The sequence below is a fragment of the Octopus sinensis genome, linkage group LG24 (assembly GCF_006345805.1).
Source record: "Octopus sinensis linkage group LG24, ASM634580v1, whole genome shotgun sequence".
NCBI lineage: Eukaryota > Metazoa > Mollusca > Cephalopoda > Octopoda > Octopodidae > Octopus > Octopus sinensis.
Window position 1 is genome coordinate 27,579,810 of NC_043020.1, and position 23,959 is coordinate 27,603,768.

At 39.6% G+C, this 23,959-nt stretch overlaps 1 protein-coding gene across 1 annotated transcript in view; it reads left to right on the forward strand.

The window, feature by feature from the left end:
- Positions 1 to 23,803, forward strand: part of LOC115223916 (membrane-bound O-acyltransferase domain-containing protein 2) — a 56,272-nt gene extending 32,469 nt beyond the window's left edge. The window contains exons 2-12 of the mRNA XM_029794648.2: positions 4,196 to 4,341; positions 6,071 to 6,241; positions 8,274 to 8,384; positions 11,241 to 11,370; positions 12,958 to 13,005; positions 14,379 to 14,469; positions 15,888 to 15,989; positions 18,215 to 18,318; positions 20,425 to 20,622; positions 21,737 to 21,885; positions 23,209 to 23,803. Coding sequence (XP_029650508.1) covers positions 4,196 to 4,341; positions 6,071 to 6,241; positions 8,274 to 8,384; positions 11,241 to 11,370; positions 12,958 to 13,005; positions 14,379 to 14,469; positions 15,888 to 15,989; positions 18,215 to 18,318; positions 20,425 to 20,622; positions 21,737 to 21,885; positions 23,209 to 23,608 — 1,650 coding nt within the window. The 3' untranslated portion in view covers positions 23,609 to 23,803. The remainder of the gene's footprint in view (positions 1 to 4,195; positions 4,342 to 6,070; positions 6,242 to 8,273; positions 8,385 to 11,240; positions 11,371 to 12,957; positions 13,006 to 14,378; positions 14,470 to 15,887; positions 15,990 to 18,214; positions 18,319 to 20,424; positions 20,623 to 21,736; positions 21,886 to 23,208) is intronic.
- Positions 23,804 to 23,959: the final 156 nt, after the last annotated feature.

Consider the following 23,959-nt stretch of genomic DNA (forward strand, 5'->3'; position numbering starts at 1 on the left):
CTTATCTATCTCATTCTCCCCTCATCCCTCTCCTCTCCCAAGGATGATAGAAGCAAAGTCAGACTATGGTGGTGGTGGTGGAATTTCAACTGGAATAAACGATGATAATATTTAAGTACATAAACGTAATGGAAATTTGAAAGCAGTTATAAAGTTCATTCAGATAAATGACCCGTCTTTGTTTCTTGCTTAGATTGGCATGTCTGTTTTTATGTTGAAGTTTGTCTTAGAAATTACTTTGCTGATTGATAGCAAAAGGAAAGGTGAATTGATTGATAGACAAGATAGCCAGGTAGATTGATAGATGTAGAGAAAGAGAAAGAGAGAGATTGATAGACATAGATAGGCATTCATAGATATATAGATATATATTTCAAAATGTGACCTCGTGTGTACCGTTGGCGAATTTTTCCCTCTGTCTTCCCTTCTCTGGATCTTTCCTTCTCCTATGTTTCCGACGAAGAGCTCCGCTCGAAACGTTAAACCCTCCTTCTTCCCTTAGCGTCCAATAATACTATATTTGTTCCACGTCCTCGCGTTGTTGTGTTTTTTTGTGTTTTCTTGTTTGGATTAACTATATATATATATATATATTTTCCTCTGTCTTCCCTTCTCGGGATCTTTCCTTCTCCTTTGTTTCCAACGAAGAGCTTCGCTCGAAACGTTAAACCCTCCTTCTTCCCTTCTTTCCTGAGTGTCCAATAATACTTTATTTGTTCCACGTCCTCGCGCTGTTGTGTTTTTTTGTGTTTTCTTGTTTGGATTAAACTATATATATAGATAAATAGATGTGTAGAAAGACAAACAAGATGTCCACAAATTATCTTTACAGTTCAGAAAAAAAGTGAAAAAATAAGGATCAGTCATTAGGGGCCTCCAAATCTTTTGAGTTCTTTTACAGGGCTTAGAAAAACTGAAGGACCGCTGCAATAAGTGTGTGAATCTGGGAGGGGAATATCTTGAATAAAATCCTAATTAACTGATCCTCCTGTATTTTCGTTTACCCAAAACCAGGAACTTTTCAACCCCCTTTTATATACACCTTGGGAGCCAGGAAACCGACTCTATGAGCCTATATGAATCGGGAAGGCTCTTTGTAGCCTAATTTTATCCCAGACACTCACCACTATAGGCTATTTTTATTACTGTATTCATGTAGGAGGTTTCCATTATCGTGATGGCTTGCTTCATATTCAGCTGTACAGCTAAATTACTTGTTTTAGAAACGGTGATATTTACTGCTGAAGTACTTTCGTGAAGTTTTGTAATGTACTCTTAGATATCTTTAAGCATTGCCTGCTTTAATGCACAACAGGCAACTTTTCTCAGACATGAGCTGCTGAAACTGGGACGCATCTGATATGCCCATGCAGCCTTTATGCTATCAAGTACAGGTAAGACAGGTAGATAGGTATGCAGGTAGGTAGGATATGGAGGTAGGTAGATACACAGACAGACAAACAGGCATGCACACAAGGAAGGGTGGTTAGAGTGATAAATAAATAAATAGGTTGATAGAAATGGTCTTGATGTAGGAATGACTTCACTTGGCTTTGATTCTGAGGCTTATGATGGGGGAAAAGGTGGGGATGTGTGTGTGTGGGGGGTTAGTGGAACAGAGTGCTCAACACGTGACTCTAGCACTTCAAAGGTAGATTTTGATGGCCTGTATCACTAAAATCACCAGAGAGGATGAAGAAGTGGGGAGAAACCCAGCCCATTTATATATGTGTATCCATCCATCCATCCATCCATTCATCCATCTGTCTGTCCGTCTATTTATCTATCTTTCGCTTGTTTCAGTCATTACACTGTGGCCATGCTGGGGCACAATCGTGGAGACTTTTAGTCAAATGAATTGACCCCCCTGGTACTTATTATTTTTTTGTAAAGCCCTGTACCTCTTCTATCGATTTCTTTTGTCAAACTGCCAAGTTATAGGGATGTAAATGTACCAACACTTGTCAAGAATTGGTAGGATATACACACACACACACGACAGGCTTTATTCAGTTTCCGTCTACCAAATCCACTCACAAGGCTTTGGTCGGCCTGAGGCTATAGTAGGAGACACTGGCCCAAGGTGCCACGTGGTGGGACTGAACCCGGTACCATTTGGTTGGGAAGTAAGCTTCTTACCACACAGCCACGCTCTTTTAACACTTTTGTTGTTATGTTTCTGTTTAAATAAGCTTCCCTTTTGTTTTAATTAATGCTGAAAATAACGAACGATTTAATGAAGCAACTTCTTTATTTTGCTGCTGTTTGGAACATAACAGAAATTTTTTGATAAAAGCTTTTAATTTGAATTCCTCTTTTGTTACGATGCGTCTGTTGAAATACAATGTCTTTCATCTTCAACATCATCATCATCATCATCATTGTTTTAACCCCCTCAGCTTTCAGATTATTCTGTTAAATGGATAGTTTATTTATTCACATCATTTTGAATTAACCCCTTTTGTTACCATATTTCTGTTGAGATGCTCTGTGTTTCTCTCAATTATTTTAACTATAACAAAGAATTTAGTAAAACAACTTAGTTATCATTAAGCTAGTGTTAGGAACATAAATTGTGACTAAAGTTTGGTGGAAGATTTTAATTCAAAACTTATGTAACCAAGACATTTGTACTACAGACCCTGAGATGGTTTCAGCTGGGTTGGTATCAAAAGGGTTACGAATTGTTTCTCTATTATATATTTTAACCCCTTTTCTTACCATATTTACTTTGAGATGCTCTGTGTTTCTTTCAATTAATTTTAAATATAACAAAGAATTTAGTAAAATAACTTGGTTCTCATTAAGCTAGTGTTAGGAACTGTTATGATGTGGGTGCTTCCCACAGTTATGATGTGCAGCCACTGTTGTGACTGTAGCTATTGTATAAACTCTAGTAGCCATGGTAATATCCTGGTATTGGATACGGTGTATCTCTTCTATACCGGAATGTTAATACACAACTTCATCTATTGTGCTATTTCCGATAGCTCTGCAAGACACCGAATTTGAACTGTCTTCCTTGACTGTTACTCGAAACTCGACTATAAGATGTAACTGGCACTTAACTCCAACTGAGAACTCGTATAAACCATTCTACAACAACTGACACATGACTCCCTGCACTGGTTGACCTCTTTTCAGTTTTTAGTGACTTGTTCTTACCACTTGTCCCGTGAGAGGGGTGTACCATTTCCACTACAACTGGAACATAAATTGTGACTAAGGTTTAGTGGGAGATTTTAATTCAGAACTTTTGAAAACAAGACATTTGTACTACAGAGTCAGAGATTGTTTCAGCTGGGTTGGTATCAAAAGGGTTAAGAATTGTTTCTCTATTATATATTTTAACCCTTTTGTTACCATATTTCTGTTGAGATGCTCTGTGTTTCTTTCAATTAATTTTAAATATAGCATGGGTTGGACGATTTGACTGAGGACTGGTGAACCAGATGGCTGCACCAGGCTCCAATCTTGATCTGGCAGAGTTTCTACAGCTGGATGCCCTTCCTAATGCCAACCACTCCGAGAGTGTAGTGGGTGCTTTTACATGCCACCGGCACGAGGGCCAGTCAGGCGGAGGGCCATGATTTGAATTAGTCATACGTTATGTTGTAGCTTTGAGATTTTGGTGATGTGATTGTTTTCTTTTAGTAAGACAGTGTAGCTTACATGTAAGAGACTGTAATTAGCCAGTTTGTATTTGGCCAAATACTCCAACTCGCATGGCTCAGTGGTTAGAGCGTCGACCTTACGATCGTGAGGTTGTGAGCTCGAATCCCGGACCGGGCTGCATGTTGTGTTCTTGAGCAAGACACTTTATTTCATGTTGCTCCAGTTCACTCAGCTGTAGAAATGAGTTGCTACGTCACAGGTGCCAAGCTGTATCGACCTTTGTCTTTCCCTTGGATAACACTGGTGGCATGGAGAGGGGGAGGCCGGTATGCATGGGCGACTGCTGGTCTTCCATAAACAACCTCGCCCGGACTTGTGTCTAGGAGGGTAACTTTCTAGGTGCAATCCCATGGTCTGTGTCGTGACCGAAGGGGGTTTCCGATTTGGCCAAAATATTGCCTTTTTGCCGGGTATGTCTTGTTTAAATGCTAAAGGGCTAAAAATCCTCCAAGCAATCCTTGTCATCTCAACATCCATGCCTTATTCAATCCCTCTTTTTCTCTCTCTTTTCTTCTTCCAGATAAATTTTATAGTGTGTCAGCTCGTGGCCCTTCTCCTGGGTATTCCATTCCGCAGAGTTTTGTCACCGAGGAAAACCAGTACGACAGTACGACATTTGGTGGAGGTGCTTGTTGGTGTCGCACTGACTGTCTTCTGTTTCGGATAGTAAGTATTCCTTTCCAACTCTTCTTCACATTTACTCTCTTTCTCTCTCTCTCCCCTTCAATTTTTTTATTGTCTGTCTCTCTTTCTTTCTATCTTTCTCTCTTCCTTTTGTTTTTTTCTCTCTTTTTTCTGTTTTCCTTTCTTTTCTTTTTCTCTTTCTATCTCTCTCCTTATTTTTTTCTTTCTCTACCTGGGAAGGGCATCACATGGCTTGAAAAATTGTTAAGACACTGGGATTTTTTCCTACTTTTCTTAACATGAAACCAATGGCAGCCTTAATTCACAAATAAAGAATATATATATATATATATATATACTCTTTTACTCTTTTACTTGTTTCAGTCATTTGACTGCGGCCATGCTGGAGCACCACCTTTAATCGAGCAACTCAACCCTGGGACTTATTCTTTGTAAGCCCAGTACTTATTCTATCGGTCTCTTTTGCCGAACCGCAGACATATATATATATACATATATACGACAGGCTTCTTTCAGTTTCCATCTACCAAATCCACTCACAAGGCTTTGGTCGGCCCGAGGCTACAGTAGAAGTCACTTGCCCAAGGTGCCACGCAGTGGGACTGAACCTGGAACCATGTGGTTGGTAAACAAGCTACTTACCACTATGTAAAACAGAGTAATTAGCGAGGGATTATTAATCCAGGCGAAATACTTACTAAGCTCTCTGTTAGTACTCCAGTCTGACAACATGTTTTCAATTAGTAAATCTTTGCGTATTCTTGTGGCAGGGTCCAAGGTTATAAGTTCATCACCGAACGGGCTGATTGAGTAAACCTATCAATAACGAACCCTTAACGACTATTGGCAACAGGTGTAAGTCAAATTTACTGCAATAAACAAAAATAATTATTTATGCGCTGTCTTCTCTGCGTGTGTGTGTTGTGTTGTGTGGGTGTATATATGTATGTATATATATATATATTATATATATATATATATATGTATGTATATATATATATATATATATATATATATATATATATATACATACATACATATATACATATACATACATATATATACATACATATATACATATACATACATATATACTTATATATATACATACATATATATATATATATATACATACATACATATATACATTTATATATATATACATACATATATATATATATATATGTATGTATGTATACACACTCAGCTGTAGAAATGAGTTATGACATGACTGGTGCCAAGCTGTACTGGCCTTTTGCCTTTCTCTTGTCAAGCCATCCCACCCATGCCAGCACAGAAGGTGGATGTTAAACGACGACGATGATGATGATGATGTGTGTGTGTGTGTGATAGGCTTCCACACTGTTTCTATCTACCAAATTCATTCAGAAGGCATTGGTTGGCCCAGGACAGTAGTCAATGGCATTTGTCCAAGGTACTGCATAGTGGGCCTGAACCTGAAACCATCTGATTGCAAAGCAACCTTCCTAACCACCCAACCATACCTGCATCAATTACTGTATAAAATAATACATTTTACAAAATGCTCATGTCTTGAACAGAAGTTCTGAACGCTTAAATTTTATTTAAACCCCGCCTCCAAAATAGTGGGTTACCTAGAGACCCTTTTTTTTTTCTGGTATTTGAGAACTACTGCCCCATAATTGATGATTTCCATGAAAATTCCAACACTAATCAATTGTTTTTTCTTTTTTCTACTTTCTCTTTTAATTTTTTTTTTCTTGTCCAGTCAAGTATGGCACATTGTGGCTCAGTCCGCTGTGACATACATTATCCTGTTAGTGGCGCCGGCGATGCTGGCCCATAAGATTGTTTTTGTGTTTGCCATGGGTTACCTGTCCTGTATGCACATCTACCGGCAGTATTACGATTACGGAGGATATACAATGGATATAACGGGGTAAGTAAGCTGAGCAATAAGATATCACCATGCGTGTGTGTGTGTGTGTGTGTGTGTGTGTGTGTACGTGTGTCTCCACGTGTTCTCTGTGCATGTATGTATGTGTGTGTGTATGTATGTGTGTGTGTGTATGTATGTATGTGTGTGTATGTATGTGTGTGTGTATGTATGTGTCTGTGTGTGTGTGTGTATGTATGTGTGTGTGTGTACGTGTGTCTCCATGTGTTCTCTGTGCATGTATGTATGTGTGTGTGTATGTATGTGTGTGTGTATGTATGTGTGTGTGTATGTGTGTATGTATGTGTGTGTATGTGTGTGTGTGTATGTATGTGTGTGTGTGTGTGTGTATGTGTGTGTATGTATGTGTGTGTATGTATGTGTGTGTGTGTATGTATGTGTGTGTGTGTGTACGTGTGTCTCCATGTGTTCTCTGTGCATGTATGTGTGTGTGTATGTTCATCTGTGTGTGTCTGCGTGCTCTTAGTTATAGCTTTATCTGCTTCAAGTTCTGAAGTTAAAAACAAATTGTTTCATGTTCTCTTAGAGTTTCTAAATTCTTATGTCATAAACCTCTTACAATTCTTGATGGTAAAAACAAAATTTCCAAAGTGTGTAACGTTTGTCATTCCTACACAAGATGGGGGTTCAAATCCCACCAGCAGCCTTTGAGTTTTTTTAGCCAAAGGTTTTTTTAACCTAATATTTACAAGCTATTATAAGTTGAATGACTTATTTTTTATAGGCCTAGTACTTATTCTATCAGTCTCTTTGGCCAAACTGCTAAGTTACGGGGATGTAAATACACCAACGTTGCTTGTCAAGTGATGGTGGGGGTACAAACACAGACACACACATACACACATGTATATACGACGGGCTTCTTTCAGTTTCCGTCTACCAAATCCACTCACAAGGCTTTGGTCAGCCCGAGGCTAAAGTAGAAGACACTTGCCCAAGGTGACACACAGTGGGATTGAACCTTGAACCATGTGGTTTGTAAGCAAGCTACTTACCACACAGTTACTCCTATATATATATATATCGATGCCGAGTCAAGTACATCAACATCAGCAATATCAAAATCAAATTAAATAGAAATTGTATTTGTGAGCCCCGTGCCGGTAGCACGTAAAAAGCACAATCCAAACGTGGCCAGTACCAGTGCTGCTTTGACTGGCTTCCATGCTTGTGGCACATAAAAAGCACCATCCGATCGTGGTTGATGTCAGTTCCTCTGGCCCCTTGTGCCGGTGGCATGTAAAAAGCATCCACTACACTCTTGGAATTTTGGTGTCAGGAAGGGCATTGAGCTGTAGAAACACCGCCAGACCATATTGGGGTTTGGTGCAGCCTCCTGGCTTCCCAGACCCCAGTTGACCCATTCAACCCATGCCAGCATGGAAAACGGACGTAAAAATGATGATGATGATGATGATGATACACACACATACACACAAAGAGCTTCTTTCAGTTTCCATCTGCCAAACCTACTCACAAGGCTTTGTTCGACCCAGTGCCATTGTAGAAGCCACTTGCCCAAGGTGCCACACATAGGCACTGAACTTTGTATATCTGTGTGTAAATGTGTTTCTCTTTGTGTATACATATATATATACGTTTAAATATTTGTTGTGCAAGATTTTTTATGTGAAGTCGTGTGTTGAAACAGATATTGTTATATTTTGGAATGGTCATTTTGCCAGTTTAGCCAATAAAAACACACGCACTATTTATTTGGTGTTATTTTGCTTCAGTGTTATCTATTTTTTTACATTAATCTTAATATTATTTCGGCCAATGATGCGGTCACAGGAGTGTGACGAAAGAACTCTGGCCGAAATAAGATTAAGATTAATGTAAAAAATAAATAACACTGAAGCAAAATAACACCAAATATATAGTGTGTGTGTTTTTATTGGCTAAACTAGCAAAATGACCATTCCGAAATATAACAATATATATATATATATTTGTACGTACATAACATACACACTTTTTAATTAGCAGCTAATTATTGTTTTTTGATTGACAGGCCTCTCATGATCAGCAGCCAAAAGCTGACCAGTCTGGCGTTCAACCTCTACGATGGCAGGTATCGCGACGACAAAGATTTATCGAAAAGCCAGCGCCAGTATGCTGTCAAGTACGTAGATATTGGAGTATTTTAATCATGTGATCTCACGACCTCATGACCTTTGTGTTGTTCGTCTTGTTGCTGTTGTTATTGCTGAGCTCCAGATATCAAAGCTGTTCCAGATATGACCACTCCATTGTTTTTTTTTTATTTTTGGTTCTCCATGGTGGTTTGTGATTCGTTGAGGGAGTTTGGTTAGTATTTCTAGCAGATGTAGTGACCACATAGAAAATGCCCGTGATGTGTTGTTTTATTATTTTTTTGTATTTGTGTTTTGTATTTGCAATCCTTTTATCTTTTTACTTGTTCCAGGCACTGTGCTGCGGCCATGCTGGGGCACCACCCTTGAAGGGCTTGAGACAAACGGGTTCAGCGCTAGCGCTCATTTTTAGAAGTTTGGTAGTTATTCTGTCAGTCTCTTTTGCCACAACTGCTAAGTTATGGGGATGTAAACAAACCAACATTGGTTGTCAAATTGTGGAGGGACACAAACACAGATACAAGAACAGACACAGACACATATATGTACACTCACATGTGTACACACACATACATGTATATACACACACACACATATATATACACACACACATACACATATATATGATAGATAAAGGTCCTTCCTGAGTCTTATAGACTCATAAGGGCTGGTTTCCTGGCCTCCATAACATATATATTCCCCACCTGAGTGGGCTGGAGTATCGTGAAATAAAGAGTCTTGCTCAAGAGCACAATGCATTGCTCGGCGCAAGAATTGAAACCGCGATCTTACAATCACAAGTCCAACACCCTAACCACTAAGCCCCCACCACACACACACACACAGCAGGCTTCTTCATAACTTCCATTTATCAAACTCACTCACAGCCCCAAAACTGTAACAGAAGACGATTCGTGAGATTGAACCCAAAACCACGTAACCATGCCTGCTGTGTATTATATTAGAGAAACTCATGCCAGAAGTATGTAATTTCATTATGGACTGCTGTATGTTACGCCAGCTAAAATATTCAGACAAGCTGCTGCTGTTGTTGTTGCTGTTGTTGTTGTAGTAGTAGTAGTAGTAGTAGTAGTAGTAGTAGTATGTGACATTAAACAAATCAAACCCGCAGACGGACCGTCTCTGTGTGTGACATTAGAGAAATTTTTAAGCAGGTCTGTTGTGTGTACGAGACTTTAGACTAATAACTGGCAGCTGACTGGTATTTCATTACAGTAATTTATGCATCCATACACACACACACACACACACACATATGTTAATTAACAAGCTGCTGTGCCGGTGTTCGTTATTTACAACTGCTTAATTGTCTTAATGATTTTTCTCACCCGCACCACCCTCCCGCCAATTATGAATAATGTGAAACTGAAAGTGTTTATGGTATCAGAGTCTCTCCTTATGCGTTCATTGACCCCCTGTTTTTACACCCTGTTGCAGGGGCGGACCGAGAGTATTAAGGGCCCTCGGGCATAACTGTTTACTGGGCCCCTTTGAATGAGTGTTTTAGTAGAGTTAACATGGTAGTGTGGAGGCACATGGCCTAGTGGTTAGAGCTGCGGACTCGCGGTCGAGGGATCGCGAGTTCAAACTACCTGGTCACAGGAGTAGTGTATAAGTGGCCGAGTATTCCACAGAAGCATGTCTTATAAACGTAATTGCAATGCTGTTGGTGGTAGTTGTTGAGTGACTGTGGTTTTTTTTTTTTTTTTGTGGCAGTGGTGGGCGCATAAAGAATTATTGTTGTGGTGTTACCAATAGTTGCAATGATGGGATTTGAATGTTATAAAGGACCATAACCATAGCCCTAAAACACCTCCAAATATTTCCATTTTCAGCCGATGTTCAACGAACCCTTCAAATCCACCACCCTATCAAATTCGATGACTGGCGTCCATGCTAGCAGGGTGCAAAGAGCACCATACGAGCATGATTATTGACGGAACGGCCAACCGGCTTCTGTGTCAGTGGCACTTAAAGGGCACCATTCGAGCGTGATCGTTACCAGCATCGCCTTACTGGCACTTGTGCCCATGCTAGTAGGGTGCCAAGAGCACCATCCGAGCGTCATCGTTGCCAGAGCAGCCAACTGGCTTCTGTGCCAGTGGCACGTAAAAGGGCACCATTCGAGCGTGATCGTTACCAAAGTCGCCTTCTGGCACCTGTGCTGGTGGCATGTGTAAAAGGATTCGAGCGAAGTCATTGCCAGTATCGCCTGACTGGCCCCCGTGTAGGTGGCACGTAAAAAGCACCCACTACACTCTCGGAGTGGTTGGCGTCAGGAAGGGCATCCAGCTGTAGAAACTCTGCCAGATCAAGACTGGAGCCTGGTGCAGCCATCTGGTTTGCCAGCCCTCAGTCAAAACCGTCCAACTCATACTAGCATGGAAAACGGACGTTAAACAATGATGATAATAATAATAATAATGAAATTATTGTATACAGTGCTCAGGTGCACCACAACTTGTCAGAGTATATGCAGTAATGCACAAATATCTGGAAAGCGAACAGTGTATGAGTCAGATACATGCTTGCATGTATATGGAGGGGAGGAAATCAGGTGTAGTGTTGGTGAATCTCAGAAAGCATGGAAGTTTTGAAGGATGCAGTGCTCCGACAACTAACAACTGATGCCGGCAGTTTGTTCCATGCTTCAGCAACTCTCAGTGTGAAAAAATGTTTCCTAAAGTCATGGGAGCTGTGCTGTTTTCTGACTTTGTAAATATGTCCACGGGTGTTAGATGGGTGGAGTTTGAAAAGGTGCTCAGAGTTATTGTTTGTCAGATGGTTGATAATTTTATGATGATGATGATGATATTAATTATTATTATTATTATTGTTTTAATGCTTTGTCTTTTTGGTTTCAGGTCGATGCCATCGCTGCTTCACTTTACCAGTTACATGTTTTACTTTCATGGAATCATTATCGGTCCTCTTGCCTTCTATGCAGACTACATGCATTTTATAAATGGAGACTGGTACCGAGAATGGGAAGTTGTAAGTAAAACGTGTTCTTGGTATTAAGTACCATTTGATTAGGGAGCATTCGGGTGGAACTATCAGCACCCCGGACACAATGCTTGGCTGCGTTTCGTCTGTCTTTATGTTCTGAGTTCGAATTCCGCCAAGGTTGACTTTGCCGTTCATCCTTTCGGGGTTGATAAAATACGTAGCAGTCAAGTACTGGGGCTGATGTAATCAACCAGCCCTCTTCCCCTCCCATCCCCAAATTTCAGACCTTGTGCCTATAATAGAAAGGATTATTTTTAATGCAAAAATGGTGAGCTGGCAGAATCGTTTGCATGCTGAACGAAATGTTTAACCCCTTCTTTACCAACCCGGCTGAAACCACCTCTGGCTCTGTAGTACAAATGTCTTGTTTTCATAAATTTTGAATTAAAATCTTCCATCCAACCTTAGTTACAATTTATGTTCCTAACACCAGCTGTTTGCAAGTTCGATTCCAGACAGTGACCTGAATAATAATACTAATAATAATAATAATAATAATAATGATGATAATAATAATAATAATAAAAATCTAAAAAATCTAAAAGAATCTAAAAACAGAAACAATTCCTATCATAGTAGGTGCATTAGGCATGATAAAAAAATATTCAGACAAATACATAACAAAAACACCAGGACTTACAAACACATATAACATACAGAAAATTGCACTACTAGGCACTGCACACATCCTACGCAGAGAACTTTCCATACAATAACCATCAGAGCATCACAACAAATCACAGCACATACCCAAGGCGCACACAGAGCTGCGCTCGGTAGTGAAGTGAAAGCACGCTATAAAAATAAAACTACTGAATAATAATAATATTAATAATAATAATAATAATAATAATAATAATAATAATAGTAGTAATAATAATAATAATAATAATAATAATAATAATAATAATATTAATAATAATAATATTAATAATAATAATAATAATAATATTAATAATAATAATAATAAAAATAATAATAATGATATGATAATAATGATAATTATAATGATAATGATAATAATAATAATAAAAACAACAACATTGAAAAATTCCTTAGGAATGAGAGCCCAGGTTTGAAATTTCCCCCAAAACACCTGATGAAGGCTGGAGAGTATATCAGCCGAAATGTTGTGCTAACATCAAACAAGATGAGGACAAATATCCATCAAATGTAAATAATGTAAATAATTCTTCATCTCTTAAATATAGAACTGTGAAGGCTAAAGAGTTAAGCCAATGATAATCATAGGATAAATGGTAATAATGAAATATTTGTTCCCCAGGATCTCAACTTTCTTTTTACATTATTGTCCCTGCCTTCCCAATTCCTTGACCTTTTCCTTCCTCATGAGGTAGATATAGCTATTCTAAAATGCCACTATTAAATTCTTTAAAATACTGAAATTTAAAAAGAAAAATTATTTTCTAAAATTAAATTTATTTCTAAAACATAACTTATATCTTAAAAGAATTAACTAATATTTATTTTATTTTAAAGAATTTAAAAGATTAAAACGAACTTTTTCTTATCTTATATTTCATTTAATATTATTATTTTTTCCTGTTCCAGGACGGCCGAATAGTTCAGAAGCCTTTAGAAAATGTGCCATCGCCAAGAGTAAGTTTCTCTTCAACTTTCTTTTTTATATATAATTTTATTTTTTTGTTATATCTTGGGAGGGTCATTATGCCAGTAAGGACACACACACAGACACACTGGTTCGGTTTCACTTCTTTTTATTCTAGTTAACCATTTAACTAATAAATCAATCATTGAATCAGTCAACCAGACAGTCAGATTCGCCAAAGGCCATTCATTATCGTTCACAATCTCTATTCTGATTGACTGAATGATTAACCAAACAATTGATTGCTTAAACAGTTAATTAGTTGACTAATAATCATAATGAAAGAAGTGAAATCGAGTTCCCAGGTTGAAGTCACTGGTGTTAGCGTTTTCGCTGGGAGATCAGGTAAATTATCTCCCCTACAACAAGGGAGATAATCTATCATTACTAACTAAAACTGGGAGAGAAAAAACTGCCAAAATCTGTTCACACACACACACACACACATACTCTCTTATGCATGCATGAATACTTGGGTAAGTATATCGTCCGGACCAAGGGATCCAAGGAGGCGCACAGAGATCATCATCATCATCATTTAACGTCCGCTTTCCATGCTAGCATGGGTTGGACGGTTCAACTGGGGTCTGGGGAGCCCGAAAGCTGCACCAGTCCAGTCAGATCTGGCAGTGTTTCTACAGCTGGATGCTCTTCCTAACGCCAACCACTCCGAGAGTGTAGTGGGTGATTTTATGTGCCACCGACACAGGTGCCAGACGAGGCTGGCAGACGGCCACGCTTGGATGGTGTTTTCTTATGTGTCACCGACACAGGTGCCAGACGAGGCTGGCGGACGGCCACGCTCGGATGGTGTTTGTTTAAAAAAAAAACAAAAAAAAAACAAGAGGGCGCGGAGTCTCGTGAATTTTTGACGTGGTTGAGGTTGGTCTCACCCCTGTCCCATCCAGGGTCCTGAAAGTAACTTTGCTGTAGCTTGTAAAATTTCACCTGAAGGCCACACAACTGAAACCTTCATCATGGTAACTGGTGGAGTGCCCCCCCTTCCCCCTTGTTTATGTAAACAAGGTGGACAGATTTGTCCAGTTTTTAATTGTTTAACCCTTTAGCATTCAAACCGGCCATATCTGGCCAAAATATTTAACCTGTTTTATATTGAAACTGACCAGATCTCGCCTCTCACCTCAGCCCTACCATGTCATTCTAAAACTAAAATAATCACATCACTGAAATCTCTAAACTACAAGATAATACATGATTAATTCAAACCATTTTAAATAAACAAACATCACATTTGACAGAATAATCTGAACATTAAAGGGTTAAAATGTCAGAAGCTCTTCTGTGATGAATGAGATTTGTTGTTCTGGTAACTGTGACTTTGTTTTTGTTTTTCTGTTTGTAGGTGGCTGTTACGAAGAAGCTTATCGGCGCCTGCGTTTGTGCTGTCATCCTGCTCACAATGCCGAAAATCATCCCGCCACAGAAGATGCTGGGTACGTTAACATTAACAAATTTTTTTGTGCCAACCTTGTCTGGCACCTGTGCCAGTGACACGTAAAAGCACCATCCGATTGTGGCCGTTTGCCAGCCTCGTCTGGCACCTGTGCCGATAGCACATAAAAAGCACCCACTACACTCACTGAGTGGTTGGCGTTAGCAAGGGCATCCAGCCGTAGAAACATTGCCAGATAAGACTGGGCCTGGTGCAGCCTTCTGGCTTCCCTGACCCCAATTGAACCGTCCAACCCATGCTAGCATGGAAAGCGGACGCTAAACGATGATGATGATGACATACGAATCTCCATCTCTCCTTGTTCCTTGTTTGCTTGATGTCTGATGCTGTCAAGCTTTCTTCTGTTTCTAAACTTAATCACGTCTGTACTCCAACTTAAATTCAAGTACGGCTTATTTATACTTGTGGTAGCATTCAACCAGGTTGAGTTGATCCAGCTTCGACAAACCACTCCTGGGCTGCGCAGTGCATTGAGCTTCTTGCACGAAACACTTCATTTTATGTTGCTTCGTGATCACTCCAACATCTTACAATCATGGCTCCTACACCCTGACCCTTTTAACCCTTTTGTTACCAACCTGGCTGAAACCGCCTCTGGCTCTGTAGCACAAATATCTTCTTTTTATAAGTTTTGTATTAAAATCTTCCACCAAACCTTAATCACAATTTATGTTCCTAACACTAGCTTAAAGATAACTAAGTCATTTTACTAAATTCTTTGTTATATTTAAAGTAATTGAAAGAAACACAGAGCATCTCAACAGAAATATGGTGACAAAAGGGTTAAAATATATAATAGAGAAACAATTCTTAACCCTTTTGATACCAACCCGGCTGAAACCGGCTCTGGCTCTGTAGTACAAAAGTCTTGTTTTCATAAGTTTTGAATTAAAATCTTCCACCAAACCTTAGTCACAATTTATGTTCCTAACACTAGCTGAATGATAATACTAAGTTATTTTACTAAATTCTTTGTTATATTTAATGTAATTGAAAGAAACACAGAGCATCTCCTGCAACGATTTCATCTCAATCGAAGGAGAGGGGCTTTCTTCGTCCGGGTTGCGGATCCGTGGAATAAGCTGCCGGACGAGATGGTGAAGATGCCGACGACCGCTCGGTTCAAAGTTTCCCTTGACCAGAAATGGCCTGAACTCTTTGTATGACCACCCTCCCTATACATAACTCCATGTCCCCCTACATGGACTTGCTTTTTGCTTTTTGAGCCAAAAAATTAACTTAACTTATCAGAAATACAGTAATGAAAGGGTTAAGCCATGCACCCCCACTTATACATACTATGCACCACCCTAATCACTCCACACTCTTCTTATTTACACAAAACATATGGAACTTTCCGTTTGAGTATATCCTTTTCTTTCATTTTTTCCCTTTCAGAACCTGATTTCATGGAGAACACCAGTTTCCTGTGGAAGGTACTCTACATGACGGTAGCCGTATCGTTTGTACGAGAGAAATACTATTTTGCTTGGGTCCTAAGTAAGTTGGGTGAACCCTACTTTCTGTAAACAACACTGTCTTAACTCTCACTTGCTGCAGTCATTAGGCTGTGGCCATGCTGGGGCACCACCTTGAGGAATTTCTAGTCGAATGACTCAAACTCTTCCCCCCAGGACTTGCCTGTGTTAAGCCAGGTGCTTATTCTGTTGATCTCTTTTTGTCAGATTGCTAAATTACGAGGATGTAAACACACCAACGCCGGTTGTCAAGGGGTGGTGAGGGACACACACACACACACACACACACACACACACAAATCGTAGTCGTGGCTAATGCTGGTTTCATGTTAGTGGCACCTGTTCCAGTGGCACATAAATTTTAGCCCCAAATTTTAGGGGGTTCCTTATATACGGTAAAATGTGGTATTTCGAAGTTATTGTACCTTGGAAAATGGAGATCTTTCAAGTTGATGTTTGTTTTTTTTATATGTAAAACCCTACTTGTGAAGACCTGTTGAGGCAAGTGAAAATGAAACTGAAATTCAAAATCGAAATCGATCAACATCAATGGAAATTGTAGCTGTGATACCAGTGCCGATGGCACGTAAGAGAACCATCCAAACGTGGCCGTTGCCAGCCTCGTCTGGCCTCCGTGCAGGTGGCACGTAAAAAGCACCCACTACACTCATGGAGTGGTTGGCATTAGGAAGGGCATCCAGCCATAGAAACATTGCCAGATCAGACTGGGCCTGGTGCAGCCTTCTGGCTTCCCAGACCCCAGTTGAACCGTCCAACCCATGCTAGCATGGAAAGCGGACGCTAAACGATGATGATGATCATGTAGTTGCTACACACAAAAAACGAACATTATATATACATGCATATATATATATATATATATATATACACACACACAGTTATCCCCTGACTATCGCGGCTGTTACGTTCTAACCCCACCACCCCACCCTGTGATAGGTGAAAATCCGCGAAGTAGAAACAGTACTGTACTTTACTCTCTTTTACTTGTTTCAGTCATTTGACTGCGGCCATGCTGGAGCATCGCCTTTTTTTTAATCGAGCAACTCGACCCCTGGACTTATTCTTTGTATGCCCAGTACTTATTCTATCGGTCTCTTTTTGCCGAACCGCTAAGTGACGGGGACATAAACACACCAGCACAATGCTAGGGAGACAAACACAGACACACAAACACACACTCACACACATATATACATATATACGAAGGGCTTCTTTTGATCGGCCCAAGGCTATAGTAGAAGACACTTGCCCAAGGTGCCACACAATGGGACTGAACCCGGAACCATGTGGTTGGTAAGCAAGCTACTTACCACACAGCCACTCCTGCGCCTATACTGTACTGTATATTTTTTAAAGTTATTTTTATAATTTATATATATTTATTTTATTTTAAAGGCAAAAAACAACACCGCGGAGGAATCGACGTAAGCTTAAATAATAAAACCGCGATAAGTGAACCGCGATACTGCGCGGGGTTACTGTATACGCACACACACACACGCGCGAACAATAACGCAGCGGGGAGTGAGCATGATTCGACGATTGAAAGAAATCGTATGCAAAACGAAATACTTCAGTAGTTACCTCCCTTTGGCCACTCGCACGCGCGCCTAATAATTCCATTGGTGTTTCAAAGTTTTTGTTTCCCAGATTCGATCGATCACACACACACACACACACACTGATAAACGGTGAACTGAATTAATATTTAGGCCAGGGAACGGTGGGTAGCTGTACTTTTCAAGGCTTTTTATGTTTTTTTTCATTTTTGTTTTAATGATATCTTTACTTTATGAAGCGATTGAGTGCTACACTAGTCGCTGAAAACCATACCACACGCGTGTGTGTATATATATATATATATATGTGTGTGTGTGTGTATGTGTATATATATATATATATATATATGTATGTATGTGTATATATATATATATATGTATGTATGTGTATATATATATATATGTATGTATGTGTATATATATATATATATATATATGTATGTGTATTTATATATATGTATGTATGTGTATATATATATAAATAGATAGATAGATATCCGTGTGTCTATCTATCTATCAATCTATATATATATATATATATATATCCGTGTGTATATTATCTATCTGTCTATCTATCTATCTGTCTATGTTGTTATTTTCATATATGTTGTTTTGTTGTTTTATTCCATGTGCTGTTGTTGTTGTTGCCGTTTACCTCCCAACACAGCCGAAGCAGTGAACAACTCTGCCGGATTAGGATTCAATGGTTTCGACGAAAAGGGGGAAGCCAAATATGACCTGTTAGAGAACGTCAATATATACGGAGTGGAGGTTTGTATCCCTTTTAATTCTTCTCCCACCTCTGTCTGTCTGTCTGTCCGTCCCTCTCTCCTACATGTTCACTTGCACATGTGGGACACTTTTGCTGGTTTCAAATGCAGACATTCTAAACTGCATCCCAGGAAAGGCCACTCGGACCATACGTGTTATGGATGAAACCACTCACCATCTACTCACTGCAAGTCTGCTCTTCACTCTGACAAGCATTTCTATTACTACTACTACTACTGCCTATGCCACCACCACCACTACCAGGAGGTCAGTAATAGTAGAGTCAACATATGAGTTTCTCAGTTGGAGTCAGTGTCAGTTATGTGATGTATAGAGAATACCAAATTCATTCCCTATGGATACCGTATTTATTACGAGTGGCTTTCGCTCGTTAGATACGTTTACAAGCCACGAGTTGTAATAAATACGGTATCCATAGGGAATGAGTTTGGTATTTTATTTATTACACACGAATAAACGACCATATTTTATTAACCCAATAACTAAATTCTTCACGTTTAGTTGTAACTTATGAATGACAAAAGTAGTGCCATCACCGTGACCTCGGGTCATCACCATGAATTGACCAATCAGAAGCAGCGCTGTCACCGTGACCTCGGGTCATCACCATGGATTGACCAATCATAAGCAGCGCTCGCAGTATCTGACATATGTTAGATACCAAAAATATCTCAAAGTGTTCTCACTCACATGTGTGTAATAAATATATATATATATATATATATATATATATATATAATATGAGTTTGAGTTACTGTCAAGGTAGACGTTTGAAGTCATTGTCTTGTGGAGCTATTAGCAATAGCATAATAGATGAGTCAAAGATAACAAGAGTACTCAGAGAGCGCAAACCTTTGCCAAGGCAACACCAATGTCCTCTCAACAATTAGCCAGAGATGATTTTTAAAATGAGAATATCTGAAATGAATTAGATAATTACTATTTTTAAATCTCACAGCATGAGATATTCAGCAACAGTACTTTGGAGTAAAGATTGTTTGCCAACATAACATGGCAGTCCTGGTTTAGGACGAATGTTGCTGTAATTTAGCCCCAGGAGACATCGTCTCCAGCTGGCTACACAACATGATCTGTGTTCTTATGTGTCCTAAATTACAGCAACATTTGTCCTAAACCAGGACTGCCATGTTATGTTGGCAAACAATCTTTACTCCATCTGAAATAAACTCGACTGCTCTCACAAATGAGAATACTAAAAATGAATCTGACTTCTCTCAAAAATTAAGTGAAAAGCAGGAAAAATAATTCAGAATACAGAATCCTTGTCTGGTAGCAGATTGATCCCTTAGCCTAATCAGTTCATGCTAGTCATGAGGCCAAACATCTCTGAAAGTATCATCTAGATCCATCCAGCAGATATTGAGATATCTTGTGCATTGACAAACAAACAAACACAACTGAAAACAACACCTCCACCTTTGCTAAGACGGAGGTAAGAAGAGGTGGAATACTGCCACAACATAATAGTGGCGACAAGAATATTCTTGTGCCAACAACAATATACAAGTGGACGAGGATCCTTCTTTCTTGAGCCATGCCAGACTCATAAGGGCCGGTTTCCTGGTTTCAGTGACGTAGAAATTTCCCACCTGGACAGGACGCCAGTCCATCACAGCATTACTCATTTTTGCCAGCTGAGTGGACTGGAGCAACGTGAAAATGAAGTGTTTTGCTCAAGAACACAACGCATCGCCTGGTCCAGGAATCGAAACCACAACCTTACGATCATGGGTTCAGCACCCTAACCACTAAGCCACGTGCCTCCACAAGGATCCACATTATAACACTTTTACATGTCATCGGGACAGGTGCCTTTTAGATGTCATCGGGACAGGTGCCTTTTACATGTCATCGGGACAGGTGCCTTTTAGATGTCACCAGTGCAGTGCCCTTTACGTGTCCTCCCCCAGTGCTGCTCACAAGCCTTTGATCATCCCCTTGTCCATAGTAAAAAAACACTTGCTGCGCAGTGAGATTGAACCTGAGACCTCATGTTTAGGAAACAACCTTCCTACCCACCGACCCAATGTCTCCCTACAATTTTCCGATTCCTTTGTTTTGCAGACTGCTGGCAGTCAGAAAGATATCATCGACAACTGGAACAAAACATCGACCATTTGGTTGCGCCACACCGTCTACGACCGTGTGCCGAGGATGCGCACGATGTCCGTGTTTGCCGTGAGTGCGTTGTGGCATGGCTTCTACCCCGGGTATTACGTCACGTTTGCCACTGGGGCCATGTTTACAATTACGGCCAGATTGGTAAGTTTGCTGTTGATTTCTCTTTGAGCGGGTGTATATATGTGTGTATATATATATATGTGTGTATATGTGTGTGTGTAAGTGGTGGTGGGGTTATGGAAAAGCTCAAGAATACTCTCCTCTCCACACACCCATATTCCATACACATACACACACACATACACACCCTCACATACATACACCCTCATACATGCACCCATACATACACCCTCATATACACACATGCATACACACACCCTCACCTACATACACCCTCATATACACATGCACACACACTCTCACATACACCCTCATATACACACATGCACACACACACACACGCATACACACACCCTCACATATACACCCTCATATATACACACACATACACATGAACCACACACGTCACATGCGTAACTGTCCACATTTACTCATTACTGACGTACACTTTAATTAATTATCTCTTCTCTCTCTCTCTCTCTCTCTCTTTCTTCTATAATCTCTCTCTCTCTCTTTTCCATCTCTTCTCCCTGTCTCTCCCTCTCTCTTCTTTTTCTCTTTCTATTTAATATAATATCTCTCTCTCTCGTTTCTCTTTATCTTTTCTATCTCTTCTCCCTCTCTGTCTCTATCTCTTTCTTCTATAATCTCTCTTTCTCTCTCTCACTTCTCAGTCTTTCTGTCTCTTCTCCCTCTCTCTTCCTTTCTCCTTTCTCTGTTCTTTTTTAATATAACATCTCTTTGTCTCTCTCTTTCTCTCTCTCTCATATCTTTCTTTCTAACAACATCTCCCCTCTTTCTCTCTACTCCTCTCACTCTCTCTCCCCCTCTTTTTCAATCCCTCCCTCCGTCTCTCTCTCTCTCTGTTTCTGCAATATTATACATCTCTCCCTCTTTTTCTCTCTTCCCTCTCTCTCCCTTTCTCCTTTCTCTGTTTAATATAACATCTCTTTGTCTCTCTCTTTCTCTCACTCTCTCTCTCTCTCTCACATCTCTCTTTCTAACAGCAACATCTCCTCTCTTTCTCTCTACTCCTCTCACTCTCTCTCTCTCCCTCTTTTTCAATCTCTCTCTCTCGGCAATATTATACATCTCATCCCTTTTTTTTTCCTCTCTTCCCTCTCTCTCTCTCCAGGTACGAAGGAACATTCGCCCATTATTCATCAAAGCTAACCTACATCCTCTCTACAATGTAATCACAACGATATTCGCTCGAGTAACAAACTCCTATGGAGCCCTGCCGTTCGTCTATTTGGAATTCATGCCTGGAATAAAAGTTTACCTGTAAGTATCTGACCATTTGACCGTCCGATTTTCACTTCTGGCCACAGGTCAACAAGAATCCCTCAACCATATTTGATGGCATCTTAGATGCTCTCTAATTTCAACAGATCATATTTTGGTTAAAAGAAAAAAAAAAAAAAGGGAAACGTTTTTAGTGCATTAGAGCTTACAGGAGGGGCCCAGCTTTGCATATAGGACCTGGGACAATTTGGGGGCGGCGGGAAGTGGAGGCAGGGTGGGTGGTGTTATAAAAGTGCATCTTAATTGCAATCAAATACAAAATAATTAACTGCTTAGCATTCACATTACTCTGTCAAATGTTGTGTTTATTTATTCACATTGTTTTCAATTAATCCTGCATTAATTAATTATTTAGTTAATTAATTAATCTCATAGCTTTGACATTTCAATGATGTAATTATTTATTTTTAGAAGACATTGTAGGGTAGGTGTGAAAGGCTGGATCTGGCCAGTTTCGACATAAAACAGAATATTTGGGCTGGATATGGCTCATTTGAATGCAAAGGGGGGGTTAACCCTTTGCCGTTCAGATTCCTCTGTCAAATGCAATGCTTATTTATTCACATTGTTTTGTGGCTTTGAGATATTGATGATGTGATTGTTTATGTTTAGAATGACATTGTAGGGTCAGTGTGAGAGACTAGATCTGCTCAGTTCTAACATAAAACAGACAGACTATTTAGGCCGCACATGGCTGATTTGAATACTAAAGGTTTAATAGGGCACTCAGCATGACTGCATTATACCTGACACTGACACAGGTACCTTTTTTTATGTGGTACCGGCACAAACGCTTCTGGTATGAAATCAGCACAGGTGCTTCTTACATGGCATTGGTACAAGGGGTACTTTATACAAAGCACTGACATGGATGCTTTTTACATGGCACACTGTCAAAGATGCTTTTGGGCGCAGATTGGCCTCACTAGCCATCTGCGGACTCACAAAATAACCCCAGACCCACCCCAGGATGACTAGATGGTCTTCGTTGCATCCACGGACAAACTACAAGAAACATAGCACCAGAACGAGTGCTTTACACCTGGCACCGGAATGAGTGCTTTACACCTGGCACTGGAACGAGTGCTTTACACCTGGCACCGACACTGGTGCTTCTTAGATGGCACCAGCATGGGTGTCTTCTACGTGGCACTGTCACAGACATTTCTCATGTGACACGACACAGGATTAAATAAATCTACGTCCCACTCATTTTATTTATTGTCTTTTCATTTCCTTTTCTCGTCTCGTTTCTGCCATCGTCTGAATTCTCTCTCGTCTGTCCGTTTGTCTCTTTCACAGGTCAGTCTACTGTTGGGCGCACGTCTGCTGTTTGTTGATCATTCTTCGGTATTCCCTGTTTGCCAGTCCACACAAGTCAAAGACAGACTCACACCATCGCTCAGTACAACAAACATCCACCGCAACAACAGAACAACAACAACAACAACAGCAACAACACCTCCATCAGACGGCTCAAAAGAAAAAGAACTCTAATGGACTCTTCTCTTATATAATACACTTAGTTATAAACACACACACACACACACACACATATACACACACAGACATACACACATACTCACATAAGCACATTTGCTTGCGTGTGTGTATATACATACATGAGCACGTAATAAATATATTAATATATATATATATACATATATATGCAGAACGTGTGTGTATGTGTGTGTGTGTTTAAAGAGATAGTTCAGCTGAGTACCATGAATCTTTTTAGCAAATCAATTTTTCAGGGCTTCTAGTTGACAATGAGCCCTTCAAACACACACACGTGCACGCACACACGCAGATACACACAAAGATATATATATATATATATATATATTACTCTGTGTGTATATGTATACATATGTGTTTGTATTTGTATATGTGTGAATATATATATATATATATATATATAATATATATATATATATACATACATACACAGACACGACAATGAAATAGACACCCTTACATTCGTTAAAATTTATTCAAATCAGAAATCACACATTCAAATTGTTTATTAATTATTCTAATGTGAATATCCAAT